The sequence below is a fragment of the Mauremys mutica genome, chromosome 20 (genome assembly GCF_020497125.1).
Source record: "Mauremys mutica isolate MM-2020 ecotype Southern chromosome 20, ASM2049712v1, whole genome shotgun sequence".
Lineage (NCBI taxonomy): Eukaryota > Metazoa > Chordata > Testudines > Geoemydidae > Mauremys > Mauremys mutica.
The window spans coordinates 7835285-7856719 of NC_059091.1; the positions used below are offsets into that span (position 1 = coordinate 7835285).

The following is a 21435-nucleotide window of genomic DNA, read 5'->3' on the forward strand; positions in this document are numbered from 1 at the left end:
AAATATTAGCAATATTACTATCTGCTCGATTGTATCATTTTTCTTGCCTATGTTTCTATAATGCTCTTTCCCCAGCAGGTGTAATTTTAAAACCTGAAGGCTTTGTCTGTGACGCTACGGGTTCCTATGTGTTTTATTCTTTGCTGCTTCTGGTGATTTTTGTGGTGCTTTAAGAAAATACCTCCTGGGGAAGAAAAATGTATTTAGAAGTGAGTAGGAGCTTGTAAATTCGTAACAGGGAGGCTAGGGCTTGGTTATAGGCTCCTCCATTTTGCTGCAGCTCAAGAAGTGCAGATATATATTTTTAATCCCTCCTTGTTTCAGTTAGCCGTTTGCCTCGCCTGAGCTTGGGACGTTGCACTGAAAGCTTAGCTTTCACTAAGATACGTGCCTGTGGTATGTTTGAAAAATCATCTGGAGCGGCTGTCTAGAATTTTTCGAAATACTAACAAATCCCTCTGTTAAGGGCTGTTATGCTGAGGTGTCTTGGATTCTCACACAGTCACCATGTTACTTAACCAGCTCTTGGGGTGTGCAGATGATCTTTACAAATGATTAACAGAATCAAATCAAGGCTATGTGTGTGTGAGAGAGAAGTGGGGGGCGGGGGGAGAGGAAGGAATATGTGGTGTTTGATTTATTTTTTAAAGAAAGTTCACTCTGTTGTAGACCAAGACAGGTTAAGAGGTAGGTTGGTATGGTCAAGGCAGGTATAATTAAACAAGGCCCAGAGCTCCAGTGGTTTATATTCAGCTGCAAGCCATCGCCTTCAGCTGAAACACCCCCTTTTTAATAAATGGAGTGAAGTTATTGTCCGGTTTGTGTGCATGATTGTCATCGTAACACCTTGGATTTTCCTTCATTCTAGCTGGAGTGCAACTGTGCAGCCTAAACCATAGAATTTGCAGACAAAAGTTGCTGCTTGGAACTATAGTTATTTATGCTAATTACAGGGTGTCTGACAGAAACATAATAAATGTAGAAGGAGACGTATAGAAATATGTTTCTTCAGGCAGTATACAGTTTTACTCTTTGGGTTCAGGCTTGTTTTCCTGCTGTTCTTTTAATTTACTTCTTTTTGAAATGTTCCCCCTCCCCTTTGGTTGACCTGTACTTCATATCACACCCCAAACCAAGATAACCTAATATGCCTTGGAGATTAGCACTTAGTGTCATTTAAAGATTTTTCCCCCCCTTTGGTTGCTCTAGACAAGCTCCCATCTGTGAATGTTTTTAATGGGATTCGTCTAGTGGAAACCTGAAATTTTGGAAAGACACCATAACACAGTTAAATAAATTGGTCTTGGGCTTTAATTGCGCTTCGGAATTTATTGTCTATTACCTCTACCTTCTGACACTAAGGAGTCTGGAATCCAAAGTCATAACTTCTAACAAAATTCTTAGCAACAAAGCCGTGTGTGTGTGTGGGTAGGAACACTGAAACAGGTAAAAACTCCTCTAGAGTAATTTTTAAACTGAATGCTCGTTTTATTTACCTGTCCCCCTTTCCTCCCTTCATTTTGGGTTCAGTTTAAATATTATGTCCATAGAAAGGCACCTTTAGACAAGTCTCATCAGTAATATGTTGTTCTGAAGATCCTTTCTGTCCAACATCTTAAAAAAAATACCCGAGGAAATATGATATGAAAGTAGCCAAAGAAATTTGGAAAACAAAACAACAGCTAGCTGCATTGCTATGGGATCCACCAGAAATAGTTTGCTGAAATTGGCCTTTCCTTTTCATACAGTGGCTTTAAAAAGGGTAAACATGAAAAATAAAAGACCTGTAGGAGATCAGGGGATATTTTCTACTGACTTCAGACAGTCTGCTCTACATTCATGCAATCCAACTCATTGTGTACGCTTTTTTTCATAAGAGAAAGGGGAAGGGTGTAAAGAACAAAAGAAAGAAAGAAAAAATTTGCGGAGGTATCACAAGAGAAAGAGATGCGGGGTGAGGGATGAACTTTATTCTGCTGAGGGATTAAAATCGAAGCGATATTCACTGCTCCTGGGTAAATTAGTGCTGTCTGTATGGTTAGTTTCGTTTTTGTTTATGAAGAGATAACACAGCACGGCTTCAGATTGCTTCGATGCAGGGTGTGTGTGTGTGTGTGCGTGTGTGTGTGTGTGTGTGTGCAGGGGTTAACGAGAAGGGAAAAGTAGATTATTAATACGAACTTGACAGTGTTAATTGAACCAAGTGGAAGCGGGGAATGCGTTTTTTGGAGTCGCTGTTTGTCTGCCTGTCAAGGGTGGAGTGTTGTCTGCTAATCCCAAGGCCCTCACTGGAGTTTGTCGCTCAGACCCCTTCTTGAATGTCTTCCTCTGGTAGCCAGTAACCCATAGAGAGTTGCTGTTGCTATTTCTAAAGAGCACCGCTTTCATCTTCCACACAGCTTCAGGGTGCAAATCCGGACAGCTGCACTGGATCCCTGTGTGGAGAGCTGCCTAGTGTACTTCAGGCCTTGAATTGCCACAAGGAGGTGGTGGGACTTGCGCATTTATTTATTTATTTCCAATTGCTGTGGGACTCCAAACTAGCCTTTGATACCGCTAGTTTGTAAAGTTTTTTTTAAAAATTGCAGCGTCACAGAGCTGAAAAGACACGGCCCTGGGCTTTTTATGTATTTATGATGATGATGATGATTTTTCATCTCCTTGAAATCAGGGAAAGCTTATCAAAGCGAAACTACAAGATTGAGGGGAATAAACGTCTGCAGTTATGTGCAATCAAAACAGAGAAGGAATGGATTTCTGCAAACTGCACACGCTTATCTGATGCACACACACACACACAAGGGACCAAAGTGACTGGAAATAATTTCGCTCGAAAAGGTGTCAAAACTAAATGTGCCAAGACGGTGATCAATAAAATAAACAATTGCGTTCGCTTTTTTAACGTCACAATTACAAATCTACATGAGTTTTGTTGTATACCCCCCCCCAAATTTGATATGTTTATATTTGCAGTGATGTGTTGGTTATGTTAAATGCACCGAAGTTTTTGCTTTCAGAATAATGGGAAGTGGAGGAGGAAGAGAGATTAGACAGCCTACATGAGAAATGATAGTTCAACATCATTTCAGTAGAGGTAATCTTCCATTAAACCAGTAGCGAGACATGTATGGAAACAGAATCATTTCTGCTCAGAGTCTAGCTAGAACGTTCACAAATGTTGCAAGATAACCTGGTTGGCATTGATTGTGTAGCAAACCAGATTTGAATTCTAACGTTCACCTCCGGTTGGAAAGACTACTCCCTAAAATAAGTCTATTTCAAAATATGTATTCATTTGCCCTGCATTGCGACTGGACTTTATTCATGAAACCTTACGCTTATCCACGTAGAAGGTTTGATGTAGATAGAAACATAAATGAACGTTATTTTACTTCGCTGCAGACTCAGAGTTATGTTATGCAATTACACAGCTAAATGTTCTGATCATATTATGCTAAGCCATGTTTTTATTTTACTTTAAGATGAGCTGCCTCTCTCTGTTTTGAACAGGGTAATTGCTCAAAGCATGCTGCTCCTTGAATGAAATAGGCTGGTACTGCAAACGTTATGATTCTTTAAAAACAAAATCCTATGCAGCTCTATGGAGAGTAAACAATTCTATTTAATGAAAGTTTCCGTGTAAATAAAAGAAATCTTGGCTAGAAATGTTTTCCTTTGTGTACCACCAGAAATGCACCATTCACAACTAAATTAGTGACCTTGTCTGCTTGTGTTAAGGTTACAAGAACTGGTTTTACTTATTTAAACCCTGTGTTTTTATAATCTCTGCTCGTTATGTATTTCATATATTGTATATTTTGTCACCCCCCCCCCCACCAAATTTCACACTAGTCTTCCTTTGCACTCACTGATTTTCTCTATCTCTCCCTCTGAATATAAAGTCCTCTCTCTCTCTCTCTCTTTCTTTCTGCATATATGTCCAGAGAAAACCATTCTTTTATAAGGCTCCATTTACAATAATTCACCCATTTACCAAAGATAAGATTCCTTTACACCTCCACGTTTTTACATCACAGCATCTTAGCAATCTTCCATAGTGAGTATTTAACAAAAATGGAAATAGAGAAAGAATGATGAGTATGTTTTTTTCCCTCATGAACATAAAAACAACCGTCACTAGAGACTTTTGATTGACAAATAAATTGAACTCAATAGAGGCCAAAGGGGACATTATACTCCTATAGGAATATTTTCCTTTAAGGACTCACATAAAGCATAGGATCTAAAACGGAATGAGAATAAATTCTGAGAGTGAACGAGATGATGACTTCAGATTTCATAGACTCTGTCCGAATTTGGATTTTCAGACACACAGAGAAATCAATTTCTATTTAAAGTGGTCCTTTGATAGAATTAAATACATTTCTAACAGAAACTAGGGCAGATTTGTCCATATTTATTAAGAACTTTGGAATTAAGATGCAGTCTTAATCTTTTCTCATCTGAAAAATGGACTGTAAGTTTCTAGGTGTTGGGAGCTTTTTAAGCAACATCATATATTAATTCATATTTAGGCATGTATCTGTAGCCATCTGCTTTTTCTTCATGCTCGAATTTCCTATATGTTACATACTGGGGGAAAAAGCCTTCATGTCATGTGTGTTCACGGGACTTACAAACACTGTCCATAATGTATGTCACTGGTGCATGCTGAATCACTAACGGACATATGCCCCTGTCTTTCTCTCTTTCTCTATCTCTCCTTGTCTATCTGTCTCGCTCTGCGAGAAACCACCATAACCTTCTGAGACTCCACTTTTCTTGTTCTTGCAAAATTTTGAGCATCCACCTTCATCCCACTCCAGTTACTATGAAATTCGAAGTGATGAATTGCCCTTCTCAGCACTAGATAATGCCCATTTTTGTTTCATTTTTTTTTTAAATAAGTGGCTATTCTGTGTAGGTTATTCTTATCCTCCTCTTCCAGAGAAATCCACTAACTCCATTCTTCCAGAATCCAATGGGCGTGATCTATTTACCTACCTGCCTTTCTCTACAAAGGGAAGGTTATTTCTTTCAAAATGCAGCCCGAATGTTAAGAATTAAAAACAAAAAAACAGAAGCCAAACTATTTCAATCGATTTGGAAAAAAAACAAAAAAAAAGTTTCCATACATTAAAATAATAATAATATAAGTGTCAAGTGTCCATTTTTGCTTGCTGTAAATATTCAGAAGGTTTCACCGTTCCCAGCTACGCCTTATAGCCGAAATTCACTCTTACAGTTTTATTTAATGAAAGACACATTTATGAACAATCAAATGATCCTCGTAAAAATTTTATTGAAGGACATAAAAACATCCACGGCTACTAGCCGAACAATTCAGAGAGAGTCTGCAAAAGCTGTCTTTTTTGGGGAGGGGGGCGGTGATGGCGTTATTATTTTCCACTCATGTTTTACAAGGTTATCCTCTCCACTCCAGAAGACAGTTATTAAAAAATAGATATGCATGTGACCAACAGATTTCTTGTCCTAAAGCAGGCTTGACGACTCTATTTCCCTGTAACAGATGACAAAAAGTCCATTTATTTTTAGGCTAAAAGAGCCTAAAATCAGATCCTTCCTTGGGTGGTGCTGAAGTATGATGGGAAGCACACCTCTATTACACTTTGAACCAGTCCCTTTTTACTGATATTCAATTTAATGTATCCATTATAGAATACAAGCTGCAGAAGCAAAGGACAGACAGAGACAAATTACGTCAAGAAATAGTTCCTGGGATACCTTACACACATACCTTATAGGCTCATTAGCAGGACAGCTTTTTATGCCAGACATAGCCACCTCTGGCTAATGAAAATGCAAGAGGCATTGCTTCTAATATCTGCATTATTTCAAGAGTTTTATGAAAAGCCAGGTCGCATAGTCTCTATTTAAAAAAGAAAAAAAAAAGACCTGCGGATTGATCCACACTGTATTTTTGGGTAAATACAATCACGTGAGAGCTGAGAGCCAATAGCAAACTGGGAAAGGCTGAAAAAATAATTACCTGCCCTGATTGTTCTATGAGAAGATAAAAAGTACACATACAGTTCATACAATAATCTTATGAATGTAAAAGAGGGGGGAACATGTCGGCTTCGGGTCCCATAAGCAACTATTATGTAGATTCCTTGATAAGTCATGAAAATGAAGAGCTCTTGGCATCAAGGTTCCCAGCCACTGGCTCTCACCCTGCAGCCGCTAGACCTTCAGGATTAGTACCGGACTGTGCCGATTTTCCATCCTGCAGTTTTGCCCCTAAACCGGCCGTTTTTACTACTTCCTGGGCTCCCGTGCATTCTCAGTCTTCTGTGGTTTACCATCCGTATACCCACCAGCCTCACATTGGGGCTGACACCAGGTATATGCGCACTTGGTTGGAACCCATCTCAGGCGCGGTGTCCTTCCCTGGCTTCCCACCCAGCAGCAGGCATTACGGGCTCAAGCCGGACGCTTTCCCCGGCCGAAGGGCGGAATGTGGCCCGGTGGACGGGCGTAGTTATCCGGATTACATGTACGGATCCCCGGGTGATCTCAGAGACCGAACTCCGCAGACTATACCCTCTCCGGAATCGGAGGCAGTCGCTTCGAGCAAACACAAAGAAGAAAAGAACGAATTAGACCCTAGTAAGTTGAAGTCATTCTTGTTTACAACCGGGGAGGCATTACAGCCTCTGGTACAGTACTCAATAAAATGGAATTACCTTAGAGGGCCCTGTCCTAAAACGCCAGATATACAGGAAGACCTGGGTTTAAAAATCCCCTTAGTCTAACCTCAGGACAAAGTAGTTTCATTTCCATTTTATTTAAAAACGAGAGGGGGGAATCTATTTGTTTCTTTGGTAAAATATTGATAACCCCACCAAAGCTCCTGCCTCTCAGATATTTCCACTTTCAGTCAAGAAGACTCCCTTCTAGCTGAGAGTTAATTCAGTGATTTGGGGGTGTGGGTGGGGGGAAAAGCACCCAGGGATAAATAGAGAGAGGTATATCCATGTCTTTAAAAATACCCACCTATGTAATTGTTCATAAAATACTCCAAACATGTGGGAATAAATGGAAAGGTGGTTGCCCTGAGAAAAGTGTGAAGGAGTGTGGATTATGGGAGGCAAAGGCATACAGAATCTATGGGGATAGATAAAGGCGAAAAGCAGCTATAGGCAGGAGATTGGACCGAACACTTGAAAAAAAAGCCCATCTTCTTTAGTGCAAAAAAACTTGAGCACTGTAGGGGATCTGATTAGCCAGACGCCCCTTGCACCATTACAAATGTAACCGATCTTTTCCACGCTAAAATGTTCATTTCAGAATGACCATGTGTCTCTTCAATGCAGATAGTTGCTTTTGACAGTATAGTGAGTGCATAAAGGCAACGCACAGAGGGCAAAAGAAAGTGTGATTCCAAATCTGGTGGAACTATAATAAACGTCCAGTTAAGTCTGTGGGTGTGTATGCCTGTACACACACACATGTACACACACACACACACACACACACACAAGCATGCCATGTGTTTATTAAGACTTCTGGCCTAACAATCTGATGAAATGGTGATTTATAAATTATACATTGTGAGTCTGTGGGTGTCGGAGTAGCCCCATATGTATCTCTATATGTATGCATTCATAGATATAAGTATCCATATGTGACTATATAAAGTAAATCTGTGATAAAACAAGTAGTAGGATCAGGGAAAACATTCTCCTTTGCTGGAAGATGGCTCTATAAAAAGCCTACGGTTGGATCAAGGAGATGATTCTAACGATAAAACAGTGTAATTTTTTTGTCCTAACAAAGTGGGGATGAGGCAGCAGAGAGAAAGGTCTTTTAGGCTTGAAGACTGTATTTTTTGGAGCCACTGGATTTATTCTGTGGCATCCTCCAGATATTTCCAGGACTGGTCTGATTATAGAGAAGGTATTGGAGAGCAGAGGCTGTAAAGAGAGTTTATGGGCCTATAAAATGGTGGGAATTTTTACTTTTTATGACTATGTTCTTAGATTACTCCTGCTAGGGGATGATTATTATTTTAAACCCATTGCTACGGTTTTATTTACTGAAACTTTTATCTGAGAGCAATAGTAAAAGGGAAGGAAATGGCCCCCCTCCAAAAATAAACACATTCATGCCTGCTGAAGGTCACTTAAAAATATTTACCTACTTCCTAATTAAACAGGTTTATTTAAAAAAAAATGATCATCTGGGTGTGAGGAGAGGGGAAGGCAGCTGTTGAAATTAATGATTTGATTTTTTTTAAATCTTCTTTCTCAGGCAATCCCGTGGCAAATTGGATTCACGCACGTTCCACAAGGAAGAAAAGATGTCCTTATACAAAGTATCAGACCCTGGAACTGGAAAAAGAGTTTTTATTCAATATGTACCTCACACGGGACCGGAGGTACGAAGTAGCCAGAGTTCTTAATCTCACTGAACGCCAAGTCAAAATCTGGTTTCAGAACAGGAGGATGAAAATGAAGAAAATGAATAAAGAAAAAACCGATAAAGAACAGCAATAAAATTGGCAAAGTCAAATCAATGCAAGAGAAAGGAGGAGAGGGGAGGGAGGGAGGTTTCTTTGGTTCGAAATGTTCTGACTTTGAATGTGCTGATCAGTGTTTAGAATTAGTTCAACACAGCCAAGCGTTTGGGAGCACCAGGCTTTTATAAAATGCAACTAAAATAAAATGATTTGTTTTGTCCTTTTCAGAAAACAAAAAAGAAAAGTACTTGAATTTTTTTTTAGTATTTTATTTCGTAAGTTAAACTTATCCAGTGTTTTATTTTTTTTAAGTTCATGACTTTGTGAGTGCATATTTTGTACAAAAGAAAATGAGAAAAAAAGGCTCAAAAATGTTCTGTCATAGTGTTGGTCTGGTGTACTTATTTGTGTATTTTATTCCTGTCTCAGACCCGTTCTGTAATATTGTTATGTTTGCTCTAGTAGAACAGCTCTATGTAAATATATACTTAACGTTACAAAAAGAAAAAAAAAGAAGGAAAAAAAACCCCTTATCATGCAGGTGTCTTTTATTTAAACTCCACTTGAGAAACAACAGCCAGAGTTTATTTTTCAATGGTATTCAAAACGATGTTGGGATTCTTAAAGGAGACACCCTCCTTGCACCAGCGAATTGAGCACTGATAAAAAACTGCAGTCTGTTGAAATGGAATTTGAAATATACCTTATTACAGGAAGCAAATGAAGATGGGTGGAAAGAAAGGACGCTGCTTCCGCTCACAACATTTTGTATTTAATAGTATAATCATAAAATGCGTTTAGGTAAGGGTTATACGTGCCATAAATTTTTAGGTTTGGATAATTAATTGTAGTAATTTATGACCCCGGGCAATCGAAGTATATGTAAAAGATTAAATATGTATGCTGGAAAGGGCCGCTTGCGGCAACATTCCTCTGTTTGACATCCGCCTATATTGCAACTATTCTGCGTTATCAATGAGATGCCAAGGCTTGTAGGTTGCTTCAGCTCCTTGAGCCCCAGCGGACGTTACGTTGCAAAGTAAAATATAATCGATTGGGGAGGAATGTTTTTAAAAAAAAGGAAGAAAAAAAAACAATAAAATGTGGGGGTGGGGGGAAGAGAATTTTTCGGTCTAAATGAAATCCGTTGCCCTCCCCACTCCCGCCTCCCTTTCTTTCTGTACAGAGGTCTGGATTGTCTGCTGTGGTAGGTAGAGCCCAGTGCTACCAGTCTAAAATGGGTAGGAAGTTTCTGTGGTAGTGGCTCGTGACAATTTTCAGTGGGCGAGAACAGGCTGTCACAATACATTTTTAGCTTGAGGTATAAATTGATGGGTGCTCAGAGGCTGCTCAAAGAGAGACAAGAGGGGAAGAGAAAGTATTTTAAAAAAATGGTCAGCGGGGGATGCTTAATCATCCAAACTTGTTATAAGGTGCCTTTCTTTAATGAAATGAGGACAGCAGGGTTCTAATCTTCCTAATCAAAAGCAGAGCGAGGTAGTAGGATATACTTGTCGCCTTGGTTTCTCAGCCTCCTCCGAAATAAAAAATCTGGAAGGTATTACCCACTGATCTTATAAAATATTGCCCTTCAATATTTCTTTCTTAACATTTTGAGGTCCCCCCCCCCCGTTTATTGATTTGTACTCTCGCTTTTATGGCATCGTGGCTTTTTTTTTTTAAGGTGGTATGGGTCCACCACAGTACCTCAGCTTGAGCAACATCCTGGAAACAGTGGAAACTTAACAGCTCCGTGCACTCAGAGCCCAAGTCCCCTGCTCGTTATGTTTGGAACGTGTTAAGGAGCCCACTGAAATGTGCAGGTTAAAAGGCATTTTAGCAGCGCCAAGAATGATGGGCAAAAAAAACCCCAAACAACTAACAACAACCACCAAAACTGAACCCAGTCCAACCCAACCGAAAAGAGTCCTGTCATTTCGTATGTTTTTTTCCCGTTCTCCTCCCCTTCCAAATCCGTCCGCGTGAACTCGATTTAAAACAAACAAACCAACCACTGTTCGGAATTCAAAATGGATTGGCCACCTCAAATTTGCAATGGAGAAAGTTCACCCCTTATACTGGGAAAGTTCCCACTTTGGATGGGACTTTTAAATCAGCTTCGGGCCCACCTCTCTGGTGGCTATGTAATGAAACGCTTTTATTAACGTTGAAAAGAAATGATCCGTGCGTCTCAGTTCTGACCCCCCCCTCCCTCATTCAACCCGATCTCATTTCCAAAGAGACCATAGGTCGCTTACCCTCCCCCCCCCCAGCCCATGCTGCAGTCTTTACTCCGGCACAAGTCCCATTGGAGCCCATGGGCACGAAGGGATATGGCCCCTTTTGTCTCCGTCGAGGGTTTTCTTTTGTTGGTGATGGACTGTTTTGTTTTAAATCCTGCTGCAGTTACAGTTCATGTGCAAGGCTCTTAACTGCAGAGTTGCCCCATAATTTTAAGTGTCACTTGGCCGTTGGGTGATAGTGGGGAATACTAACTGAGCAGGCATTGAAATGCTCTGCAACTGGAGACTCTTACCCTTTCGATAAGATAAAGAAAAGATGCAACGTGACTTTAAAAAAAGAGAGAGAGAGAGAGAGAGAAAAGCACATTTTCAAAACCTTGCGGTGAGTATTGCTGGTCATGAATGTAACAATAATACTCAAATGGAGGATCTTCCTTGGGCATATGGTTTGCCTCTCTGTGTATATATTTTCCTGCTTCGTTTAAAAATGGCCCTTTTGTAACGCACACAGAAAAGACAGGATACTACAGCTTTGAAAGCTGTCCATAGGTACATTTCCGCAGGGGGAAAAAAAAGCCAGTTTTACAACTCTGTTTGTGTCACTGCTATGTGTGCTGAATAGAATTGAACAAAACAGGACCACAGAACTGGCTAGACGTCTGGGTTTAATTGTTTTATGGTTTAAATAAGGTGGGTGCTTTTCTCTTTGAAACCGGATTATTGGAATGTTTTGTCTACAAACTACAAACAACAGACCCCCTTGGCTCAGGGGGGAAAAATACCACCCTAAATTAAAACTGATAAAAGCACTGAAGGTTGAAGGAGAGAGATGGTACGCGGCTGCGTTTGTTTGTCAGTGTGTATACACGTTGTGCTTTTTTATGAGTTCCTTAGCAGAAAAAAGAAGAAACAGAAATAATTTGTGCCAAAATACTACCCTCTTTTTTATGAAGAAACAATCACTATCTCGTTACATTGCTAAGGGGTCATATCAAGCTCTCTGGCAAATCAGTAATTCGTGTAATTATTGGTTATAAAAGGCCTTCTGATAAGCTCAGGATACCAATAGCCACTTCACGGTTTAGTCAATCATACCGTTTTCTTTGACTTTTTAAAAATAGATTTAATCTGATTTAGATGCTGAAAAAAACCCGCTTCTTTTCCTTTTTGACAGAGGGATTTTTCTCCCCCTCCCTCTCTCTCTCTCGCTCTAGCGTGGGTAAAGAAAACGCAAGATGGCGCTGTTGTCCAATATTAGAAGTCGTTTGGCCCATTAAGTTACAACGCATCCTATTACACCTTTAGGCCTCTAAAAGGTTGTAAGAAAAACAAATCAAAACAAATATGTATAAATTCCCTCACCTATGACTTTTAAATTAGCTTATAATGTGCATCGGAAAAGCAAACACATTAGAAGCTGTCAAGGTGGTAGCAAAGCTCTGATTCTTAGGTAAAATAGTCTTTCAATAAATAGATTTAAAAAAAATCAGTTAATTATATCTGATGAGACACAGAGCCCCTCAGTCCAGCATCAACTAGTAAATATATAAAATGCTTGTGGCGAAAGCTGTTTTGTTGAAGTCTTTTTCTTTATTAGAGCCAACACAAGTTACACTTTTTCAACAATACGTTTCTGGGGAAAAAAAATGAAGCCGTAAAAAAAATTTTTTTGGTAGTAAGATCAGAACATTAAAAATAACTCGCACCCATGACAAATACAATAACAAAAAATCGAATCCTACAATACAGACAAATGTATAAAGCTACATTCCGAAGCGTGGAGGCACACGCACACACACACAAACCACAAAAACTGTAGACAAAGAACAGCACTTTCCCTGGACCGTAAATGTCAAGATATTTTTAAGAAGATCTGAGAGTTGCACATAACTGATTTAATGAGAGTGTTTTTTGCATGGACCTTGAAGGTAAACATTTATTGTTAAGCCCTCATACGGCTCGATAAATAGTCTGCATTATTTAGTGTATCTTTAGATATCACACAAATGCACATTCGGCTAAAAATGCAGCTAATGTTTCAGTCACATAATTTAATTTCAAGAAGAGACTATCTGAATTCTCAGTCATTAAATATAAATCCACCGCCCTGTATAGAATGTTTAGTTATTGGGTATTTAAAAGTAGGGATTAGGTTGATCATATCCCTGTAAAATGGTTACATTGACTATTAGCTGCTAATTAAGGCGTTTATATCCCCAGGTGCTTATTTCCCCCTTTAAATTGTTTTTTGGGGTTTAATGAGACATAACATTTTCTCATGTAAAATTCGACATGCTAATTCTAACCCTGTTTATAATTATTTTTAATTTGTGGATAATATTTGCTCACCATACACGTATCTTTTCATTTCAGTCATAACCTACGACATGGTCGGAAAATTACTCTCCGTATATCTATATATGTATATTTGGGGAAAAAAATCCAATTTGTGAAGCTTTTTGAAAGAGAAAATACAATCATTTGTTTTATTTGGGGGACACCTAATAGACATAGGAATGGGTTGCTTTGTTTTCTCCCGCCTGAAAAGATATCTACTTAAAAAAAAGAATACACCTAAATGCCAGTCTCGCCAGATATTTTAACTAGTTCATGCCATTAAAATGAAGAATTGGAACCCTGGAAATATCTTCGTAAGTTTGGGTTAAAATGTATTTCACTCTTCCACACTTCAGAACAGTTGGTATTTCTTAGGTCTTTTCTGAAATTAATTAACGTGCATTTTCAGAAAGAACATAGAGGGGAAATTTGAAGCGATCGCTGGAAATATTTGAAGGGAAAACGCTGACAATTAATATCACTCCATAATTTATAGACGTGACTTTGATTTTTTTTTCACTTTTAAAAAGCTGCTGAACAGCACAGGAAGGATTAATTTGCAAACCCTTTTTTCCCTCAAAATTTTAAGAGGAAGACTACTAGCTTATCCTATATTTAATGGTCTGAGTTCCTTAATGCTATCATAAAATGAAGTGTCTCAAGTGAAAGGTTTCAATGAATGGTCATTTATCGAGGGGGAAATAGGTGCTTTAGCAGCATCTGCAAAATTAAAACATGGAAACAACTCTCTGTGATTCAGAAACATGTCGATTTTTAAAGGCAACCCTAACCACACACACACACAGAGACACACACACACAGACACCCATACAAAAAAGAGTTCATACTTTCTGTCCCATTTTTCCTCTCTTCCTTCAAAAGTAGCTTTCTTAAATGCATTGTTTACTTTATTTTCTTGAAATGGTGCTTTCCTGTTATTTTCAGCGGTGGGTTTTCAATGGTTGGTCCAAAAGGAAAAGGAAAAAAAAAATCCCAGACTCTTTATTTATTTATTTATTTATTTTTAAAAATAGGACAACAATAACCAACCAATCAAAGAAATTGTCTCCTATAGGGGCAGCTTCTCTTTTTTTGTTCTGTTTTGTTTGTTCCATTTCGATTTTTCAGCAACAAACAACCACAACAAAAATAGGAGGAAGGGATGCCAGGAGCTGAATAGGGTGCCGACTCATAACCCCACAGACGTAGTGTCGGAAGAGAAGAGGCGAAAACCTCGCTGTAAATACGTAACCAACACTCCGTTGGTTTCCTGTTTGTCTTTAAACCCCCATCAAAATATCGCCACGAAAATAATATTTCTATTGACACCGAATGGGTCTGGCTGGCGTTTCTTTTACCTGTTGAGGTTACCTAAATTGACCTCGCTGGCGCATGTATTTGCTGAGATAAGTGAAGAGGCTCGCTTGCAAAAAAGCACCTAAGGATATTAATGCGCACCTTTCATAACCCTCCTTCATTCATTAGATATGTTTTTTCCCCCTTCCCCTCTGAAGGCTGGTTTTTCCACGTACCCTTCACCCCCTTCAAGACCCCCCAAATCCTTGTCATTTTCTTTCTAGCCTGTCTTGGTGTAGAAGAGTGATGAGTACAAATCGCGTGTGAAAGCGCCACACCATCGGGATTTTGAGGAATTTGCCTATGGTGTTAAAGGGAAGGAGCAACTTACAGACAAACTGAGAAAGAGCTCTACCTACCGACAGATACAAGAGAAGTCAAGAGCATTAAGAGGCATAAAGCAGCCGTATACACACTCAGGCACTATGAAACGTCTTTGAGAGCTCATTAAAAAAAAAAAAGCCACTAAACTCAGGACTTTATACAGTCCAGGGAGAGCCTAGCACTAATCTCTTAGAATTAAAGACTTTTTTTTTTCATGCGAAAGTCATGAGTTCCTACTTTGTAAATCCTCTTTTTTCCAAGTACAAAGGCGGTGAATCGCTGGAACCAACTTACTACGACTGCAGATTTCCACAAAGTGTAAGCAGGAGCCATGCTCTGGTTTATGGTCCGGGCGCTACCGCTCCCAGCTTCCAACACCCTTCACACCATGTCCAAGAGTTTTTCCACCATGGAACCTCCAGCATCTCTAACTCTGGATACCAGCAAAACCCATGCGCCTTGGCGTGTCACGGAGACGCGTCTAAATTCTATGGATATGAAGCTCTACCAAGGCAGTCGCTTTATGGTGCCCAGCAAGAGGCGACCGTTGTACAATATCCTGACTGTAAATCGTCTTCCAACAGTAACTCTAGCGAGGGACAAGGCCATTTAAATCAAAATTCGTCTCCCAGTCTCATGTTCCCATGGATGAGACCACACGGTTAGGACATTTTTTTCTCTCCTCCTTTAACTGTTTTTCTTTTACTTTATATCTTTATCTATCTATATCTATATATGAAAAAAGATAGACATAGCTGTACAGTCTGAAAGAAATGAGCAGTTTTGTAATAATATTTCTTCTTCCTAGGAAGTCCTTTGAAAGCAAACAAGCCAGCAGTTACTAGAGAGACAGCAAGGTGATACTGTGCAAAGGTTTTAAATCACAATAAAGTAAAACTTGTTTTTTATTGCTTGCCTTGAGGATAGGCAATAAGATACAGCTCCCACGAGGTTATTTGCATGTTGATAATACACTGCTCTTTAAAATGTCATATAGCCTTTCTTAACCGCTTGGAGACTTAGGCTAAAATGTAGGAACTTGCATAAGGGAATTATTCATACTTTACATATGTATGTTTATATATATATGTAAAACATTAGACATATATATGTATATATGTAAAGTATTACTCTCTATCTATATCTATCTATACCCCTCTCTCTCTTTCTATATCTATATCTATATCTATATAAAAGTTAAACTTAAAGGAGAACTTAGTTCAGAGCTGGGTGGGGTGGAGGGAACATTCTACTGTCCTGGACAGGAAAAGATAAAGGGAGAAAGGAAAATGGACCTAACGGAACTTTGTTTGATGAAGTAAACTGCAACCATTCCTCATTTGCACAGAATCCTAAATACTTCAAAGTACAAGTTTCTCTCCCCGAGCCATTGTGTATAATGCTTGTTAATTCAAAACATATGAAGGTTAGACTATCGAGTGCTAATTTTAAAGGACAATCTAAGCAATAAAGTTTCCCCCAGCCCCCAAGAAGACCCACTTGCCTTGTAAATGCTTTCAGGCTTTGGCCCAGAAAAGGCTTAAATTAGGCATAAAGTGGGAAAACGTTATTTATCAAAGCTTTGATTTACAGGTAACCACATGTCATAATTTCGAGCTGTAAGATATTTTAGCAAATCTATGATTTTTTTTTCTCACCGAATAGGCACTATGCAGAAGGGAGTGTAAGGAGTCAGATTCAGATACATAAGCCCTTGTTCTGTTGTTGTTGTTGTTGTTGTAAATGTCTGTTTATGTAACTGTTTTCAGTACACTTCCTGTGTATGTATATACATATGTACATATCTCTATATGTGTATACACACACACCCACACACACCCACACACTCACACATTGATCATACAAACACACAAGGGAGAGAGGTAGCTTATCCAACAAAAATGCAGGTCCTCAGGGCTCAAAAATATTAGGAAGCTGTGAACATATATTTAGTGAGCTACATTTGCAAAAGGAAACCACAGTTAGACATTTTGCAGAAGAGGAGTGGGCTGGGAGAGGTTGGATTAGTAATAATAATATTTTTTAAAAACACAACTTGTTTCATTTGATTTAACACCACAGCTAAAATCCATCAAATATTAGGAAGCTGGGAGTATATATTTTGTGAATTACATTTGCAAAGGGAAGCAAGAGGTGGATATGTTGCAGAAGAAGGGTCTGGGGTGGGAGGGAGCATGATTAGGGTGCATTATTATTATTATTATTATTTATTAATAATAATAAAATAAATAGCTTGTTTTATTTCGGTTTAATACCACGAGGGGCTGCAGGCATAGAGAAGGGAAGACCACCAGTGTCTCTAGGAAAGATCAGGCAAGGAGTTAAAAAAAAAAAGCACGAGGAGAGAGCTAACAAGTTATGTTGTTTGTGTTCTATAGCTCCCGGAAGGCGCAGTGGCAGGCAGACTTACAGCCGGTATCAGACCCTGGAGCTAGAAAAAGAGTTCCTCTTCAACCCTTATTTGACACGGAAGCGGCGGATTGAGGTCTCTCACGCCCTGGGACTGACGGAGAGGCAAGTGAAGATATGGTTCCAGAACAGGAGAATGAAATGGAAAAAGGAAAACAACAAAGACAAGCTCCCGGGGGCCAGGGACGAAGAGAAAACCGAGGAAGAAGGGAATGAAGAAGAGGAAAAAGAAGAGGAGGAAAAAGAAGAAAGCAAGGACTGATTTCTCAGCTCCTTGAAGTCTCGTTTTATGGCAGATGATAAATCGAGATGTTTACGACGGTCATTTGCTTTTATAGAGTATAGAATGGAGAGCCTCACACAGCAGTAACTACCTGTCAAACAGTTGTAGCCTTTTTTATTGTCATAGAACAACTTCCCCTACTTTTTTTTCTATATATATATATATCTATATCTATAGCTGCATTTTTTGGTTTCATAAATATATAGTTGGCTTTACGACAACAGCAGGAGGGGGGAAAAAACCAACACAAACCAATCATTGAAGCAAATGCCACATCTCCAAACAGTAGATTTCCCCCCATACTCCCACTCCTATCTATCTAGATAGAGATATATAGATAGATATATAAATGTATGCATCTTATGTATTTGTTTTAATAGGTTTGAATAGTATTTCTTCTCCACCTTGGTTTTCCCCATTCATGATCCAAGGGGGAGTATGATATTGCTTTCTGCTAGTCTTAGCTTATTTTTAATATCTATATATCTATATATCTTCAGTGCTAATACCCAGTTATCATTTAACTTTTAGCTGCCTGTCTGAATTGGAAGATTGGTGGGTGACTATAGGTGACACCACACATATTAGCTATATATGAATATATCTGTATGTAGATCATACCTATACGCCTATGTCTCGGTAGGCCAGAACATGAAGGCTAAGAGCCTAACATTTCATGATTTATATAGGCACTGTTTACCATTTCACTGTGTGTGAGCACTCGAAATTCTTAATATACTACCTAAAGGGAAACCTGCAATAATAATCAAATCTATTATCAACAAGGGGCTTACAGATCCTAAATTTTACTTGGTCGGAATTTATTAAAGGAAAAGAGCGAGCGAGCTGCGTTTTGCCCTGATGCAAGCTACTAAGTAGCATAAAATAAAATGATAATAATAAAAAAACCTTGTTATGTACTTTTCACTACCTATAGAAGGAGTCATGCTTTCAAAGTATTTGTAATGCGGTTTTGTTGTATTTGTTGCTGCTTATTTTCTTGGAAAAAAAAAATCCCAACAACTGAAACTGCCTAGTTGAGAACGCACAGTATTGTATTATTTTATTGTGCTTATAAAGTAGCGTAGAACTAAATTGCACTGAATGTATAGTTATCTATTTGTCTTGACTTATCTGTTAATGCAACATGCTCGAAAAAAAGTCATTTGTTTTATGTAAAAGCATAGTTCTGCGTGTTCAAACTCTGAATGTAGCAATTTCTGCCAGAAGCCAATTTCTGGACACCGTGGATTTGTATTGTATACGTGAGACATTACGTAAATAAATAAATAATAATAATAAAAAAAGATTTTAAAAGGGCTGAGTTGCGTAAATTGTTATGCATTTATTTAAAACCACACACACACACACACACACACACACTCACACACACACACACACACACACACACACACAGAGTTAGGAGATGCCAATGAGTCCCAAGTATTATTTCATACATTCAAGTTACTGGTCCCCATGCTCGCACAGTTCAAAACCAAGAGCCATCTTTAAGTTGCAAGGAAATCAGGATGTCTGACTCTTGGCACAACTACAATAAATGTGGGTAATTAGACATGGTGAATAAGCCGAGGGGGGTGGGGGGGATAAAACCTGGTATTATCATTACCAATGCAGTATTGTTTACTGATATGTAGTCTTAGGGTTTTTTTTTTAAACTCCATTTTCAAGTTGCAAGCTTCCAGAAATATTCATTGTTAAAATTCTTCTCTTGGTATGAAACATGCCTACGCATGTCCACATTATCCTATAGTTCTTCCTTGGGGTGGATGGGGGTGGGGGAGGAGGAGAGAGAGAACAATGTATTAAAAGTAAATATCTTTATTTTACTTTCCTCAGTGGGAACTTCTACTGAAAGGTCTCAAAAGTGTAACATTCTGGTCTTCCATAGCTCTAAAGTGCAGCAAATCCTACACTCTTTCTTTCTTTGCTCAAAATGAGGTTACAATAACCCAGAAGATTCAGAATTTTTCATGTCATACGTATGTGCAATTTGCTACTTGCAAGCGATCGTTATAAAGCGATTGAGAGATTGGAAAGAGATTACGTATACATTAAAATGTGCTTTAACTACGTTGTAGAGATATTCACAAGCCATACTTGGACAATATGAGAATATAGTTAACATAACCCTTATAAGCATCTTACGAAGAAAATTGTCATGAAAGCAATGAATAGCTTTTTCAGATGCAAAATCAGAAATTCTTTTTATGAATAAATAAATAAATCCCAGTTATCTCTCTTGCACCTGAAGATGTCTAAGTGACACGACACTGAATCTCTTCCAATAAAACCTGAATGTGATGACTTCAGTTCTTCCCTTTGTAAAATAGGAATATCATAAATATGCCCCCCCACACCCCGTCATTTTGTTAAACCATGTATGCTGATCTCGAAAATGTTTCTTTTTTTTTCTTGTCTGCTGATAAATGGACTACATCATATAGGCGTAGTGGGTATAAAAGTGACGGGTTGTTTACAACGATAGTATAGATAAGAAAGCACAAGATTCCTAAGATACATCCTGATGTCCTGAACTATGTCTGGAGAAAAGACTGGGGTTTGGGACATTCTTAACCCAAAACACCAAGCTTAAAGGATTTAAATGCCTCAAATAATTGAAAATGTTGGACACTGCTCAGGAAGAGTATACCACGAGGAAGAACTAGTTTATAACATTAAATCTATACTGATATGTATAGCCAATACACCCCCACAACCCCACAATTCCCACACACCCCCAGACATAATGCATGTGCCTATGCAATATGACTATGTATAAGTGTAATTCTCGATTTCTAGTGCCGTTTATGTGTGTGTGCATATATAAATGCTCAACACACACACACACACAAGGCATAGGCATATGGAATATGAATGTGTGTCTGGTTCATTCTAGAAACCTAGTGCAGATTGTATGTCGTCCATGTATTCACGTTCAAAACACAAACACAAACAATGCACATGCATATGGAACATGGATGGGTGTATGTCTCATTCTAAAATTCTAATGCAGCTTGTATGTGTGCCTATTATTCATGTTCAAAACACAAACACAAAATATACGTGCATATACCATAAGAATGTGTCTGTGTATAATTCTAGAATTCTAGTGCAGGTTTGGGGGGAGGTAGAATAGGATTTTCTAGCTAGCTAGCTGTCTATCTAGCTATCTATCGAATTCTATCGAATTCTCAGTATACACTTCCTCCACTCCCGACTTCTAGAATTATACACAAGCACACGCACACTTTTATGTTAATGCACATTCTAGAGTGGACATAATATGTTCGTGAACCCATTTTCTCCATTAAAGTACTAAAAATAATATGGATCACTATAGACTTTTCCCTTTCGAATGTAGACACTTAAGGTAAACTGCTTTATTAGGCATAAAATAGACTGGTTTATTTTAACAGAGGTATAATCTTCAGGGTTATTCATCTGCCATTTACAACACCGTAGTTTTCTTCCGCTTGCTTCAGTAGAATGGATCTATGCTCCTCACACCTTCTATAGCAATGTTAAGGAGCCTTTGCAGATAGCAGCTTGTGCTATTACTAAACTTTTTTTTAAGGTCTTGACGAACTCATACTGTTCTTACAGAGGTTCAAAGAAGAATGATAACCTACCAAAGTGTTCTGTTTAAAATTTTAAAAAAGCTGTATGCGCAGTCTATCCATCATATTTAAATCCACATCTCTAAGTAGTTTTATATGAACGAATACCATATAGCGACACTCATCTATCAAAGGGTTAGGAGTTAAATTATTGAAACTACAAGTGAAGCAGTAACTTTTGGGGTAAATGTTTATGCTGTCTAGTCAACACAACAGAGTCGCATCTTCAGTTGACATCCGGTTATTTTTGTAATCACTCCACCATTTCAAGAGAAAAAGAGAAAAGACCATTTTATGGGGTAAAGTAATTTGAAAGAAGATACGCTGTTCACAAAGTGGCTT

The 21435-nt window shown here is 38.6% G+C and overlaps 2 protein-coding genes across 2 annotated transcripts; both read left to right on the forward strand.

The window, feature by feature from the left end:
* The first annotated feature begins 6047 nt into the window (after window positions 1-6047).
* HOXC9 (homeobox C9) lies at window positions 6048-9194 on the forward strand. Its single transcript, XM_044994998.1, has 2 exons — window positions 6048-6630; window positions 8275-9194. The coding sequence occupies exons 1-2, from the start codon at window positions 6093-6095 to the stop codon at window positions 8517-8519; spliced, it is 783 nt and encodes a 260-aa protein (XP_044850933.1). The 5' UTR covers window positions 6048-6092; the 3' UTR covers window positions 8520-9194.
* A 5197-nt stretch (window positions 9195-14391) lies between these two features.
* HOXC8 (homeobox C8) lies at window positions 14392-18751 on the forward strand. The gene is made up of 2 exons (XM_044995001.1): window positions 14392-15403; window positions 17142-18751. The coding sequence occupies exons 1-2, from the start codon at window positions 14968-14970 to the stop codon at window positions 17432-17434; spliced, it is 729 nt and encodes a 242-aa protein (XP_044850936.1). The 5' UTR covers window positions 14392-14967; the 3' UTR covers window positions 17435-18751.
* The last annotated feature ends 2684 nt before the right edge of the window (window positions 18752-21435 follow it).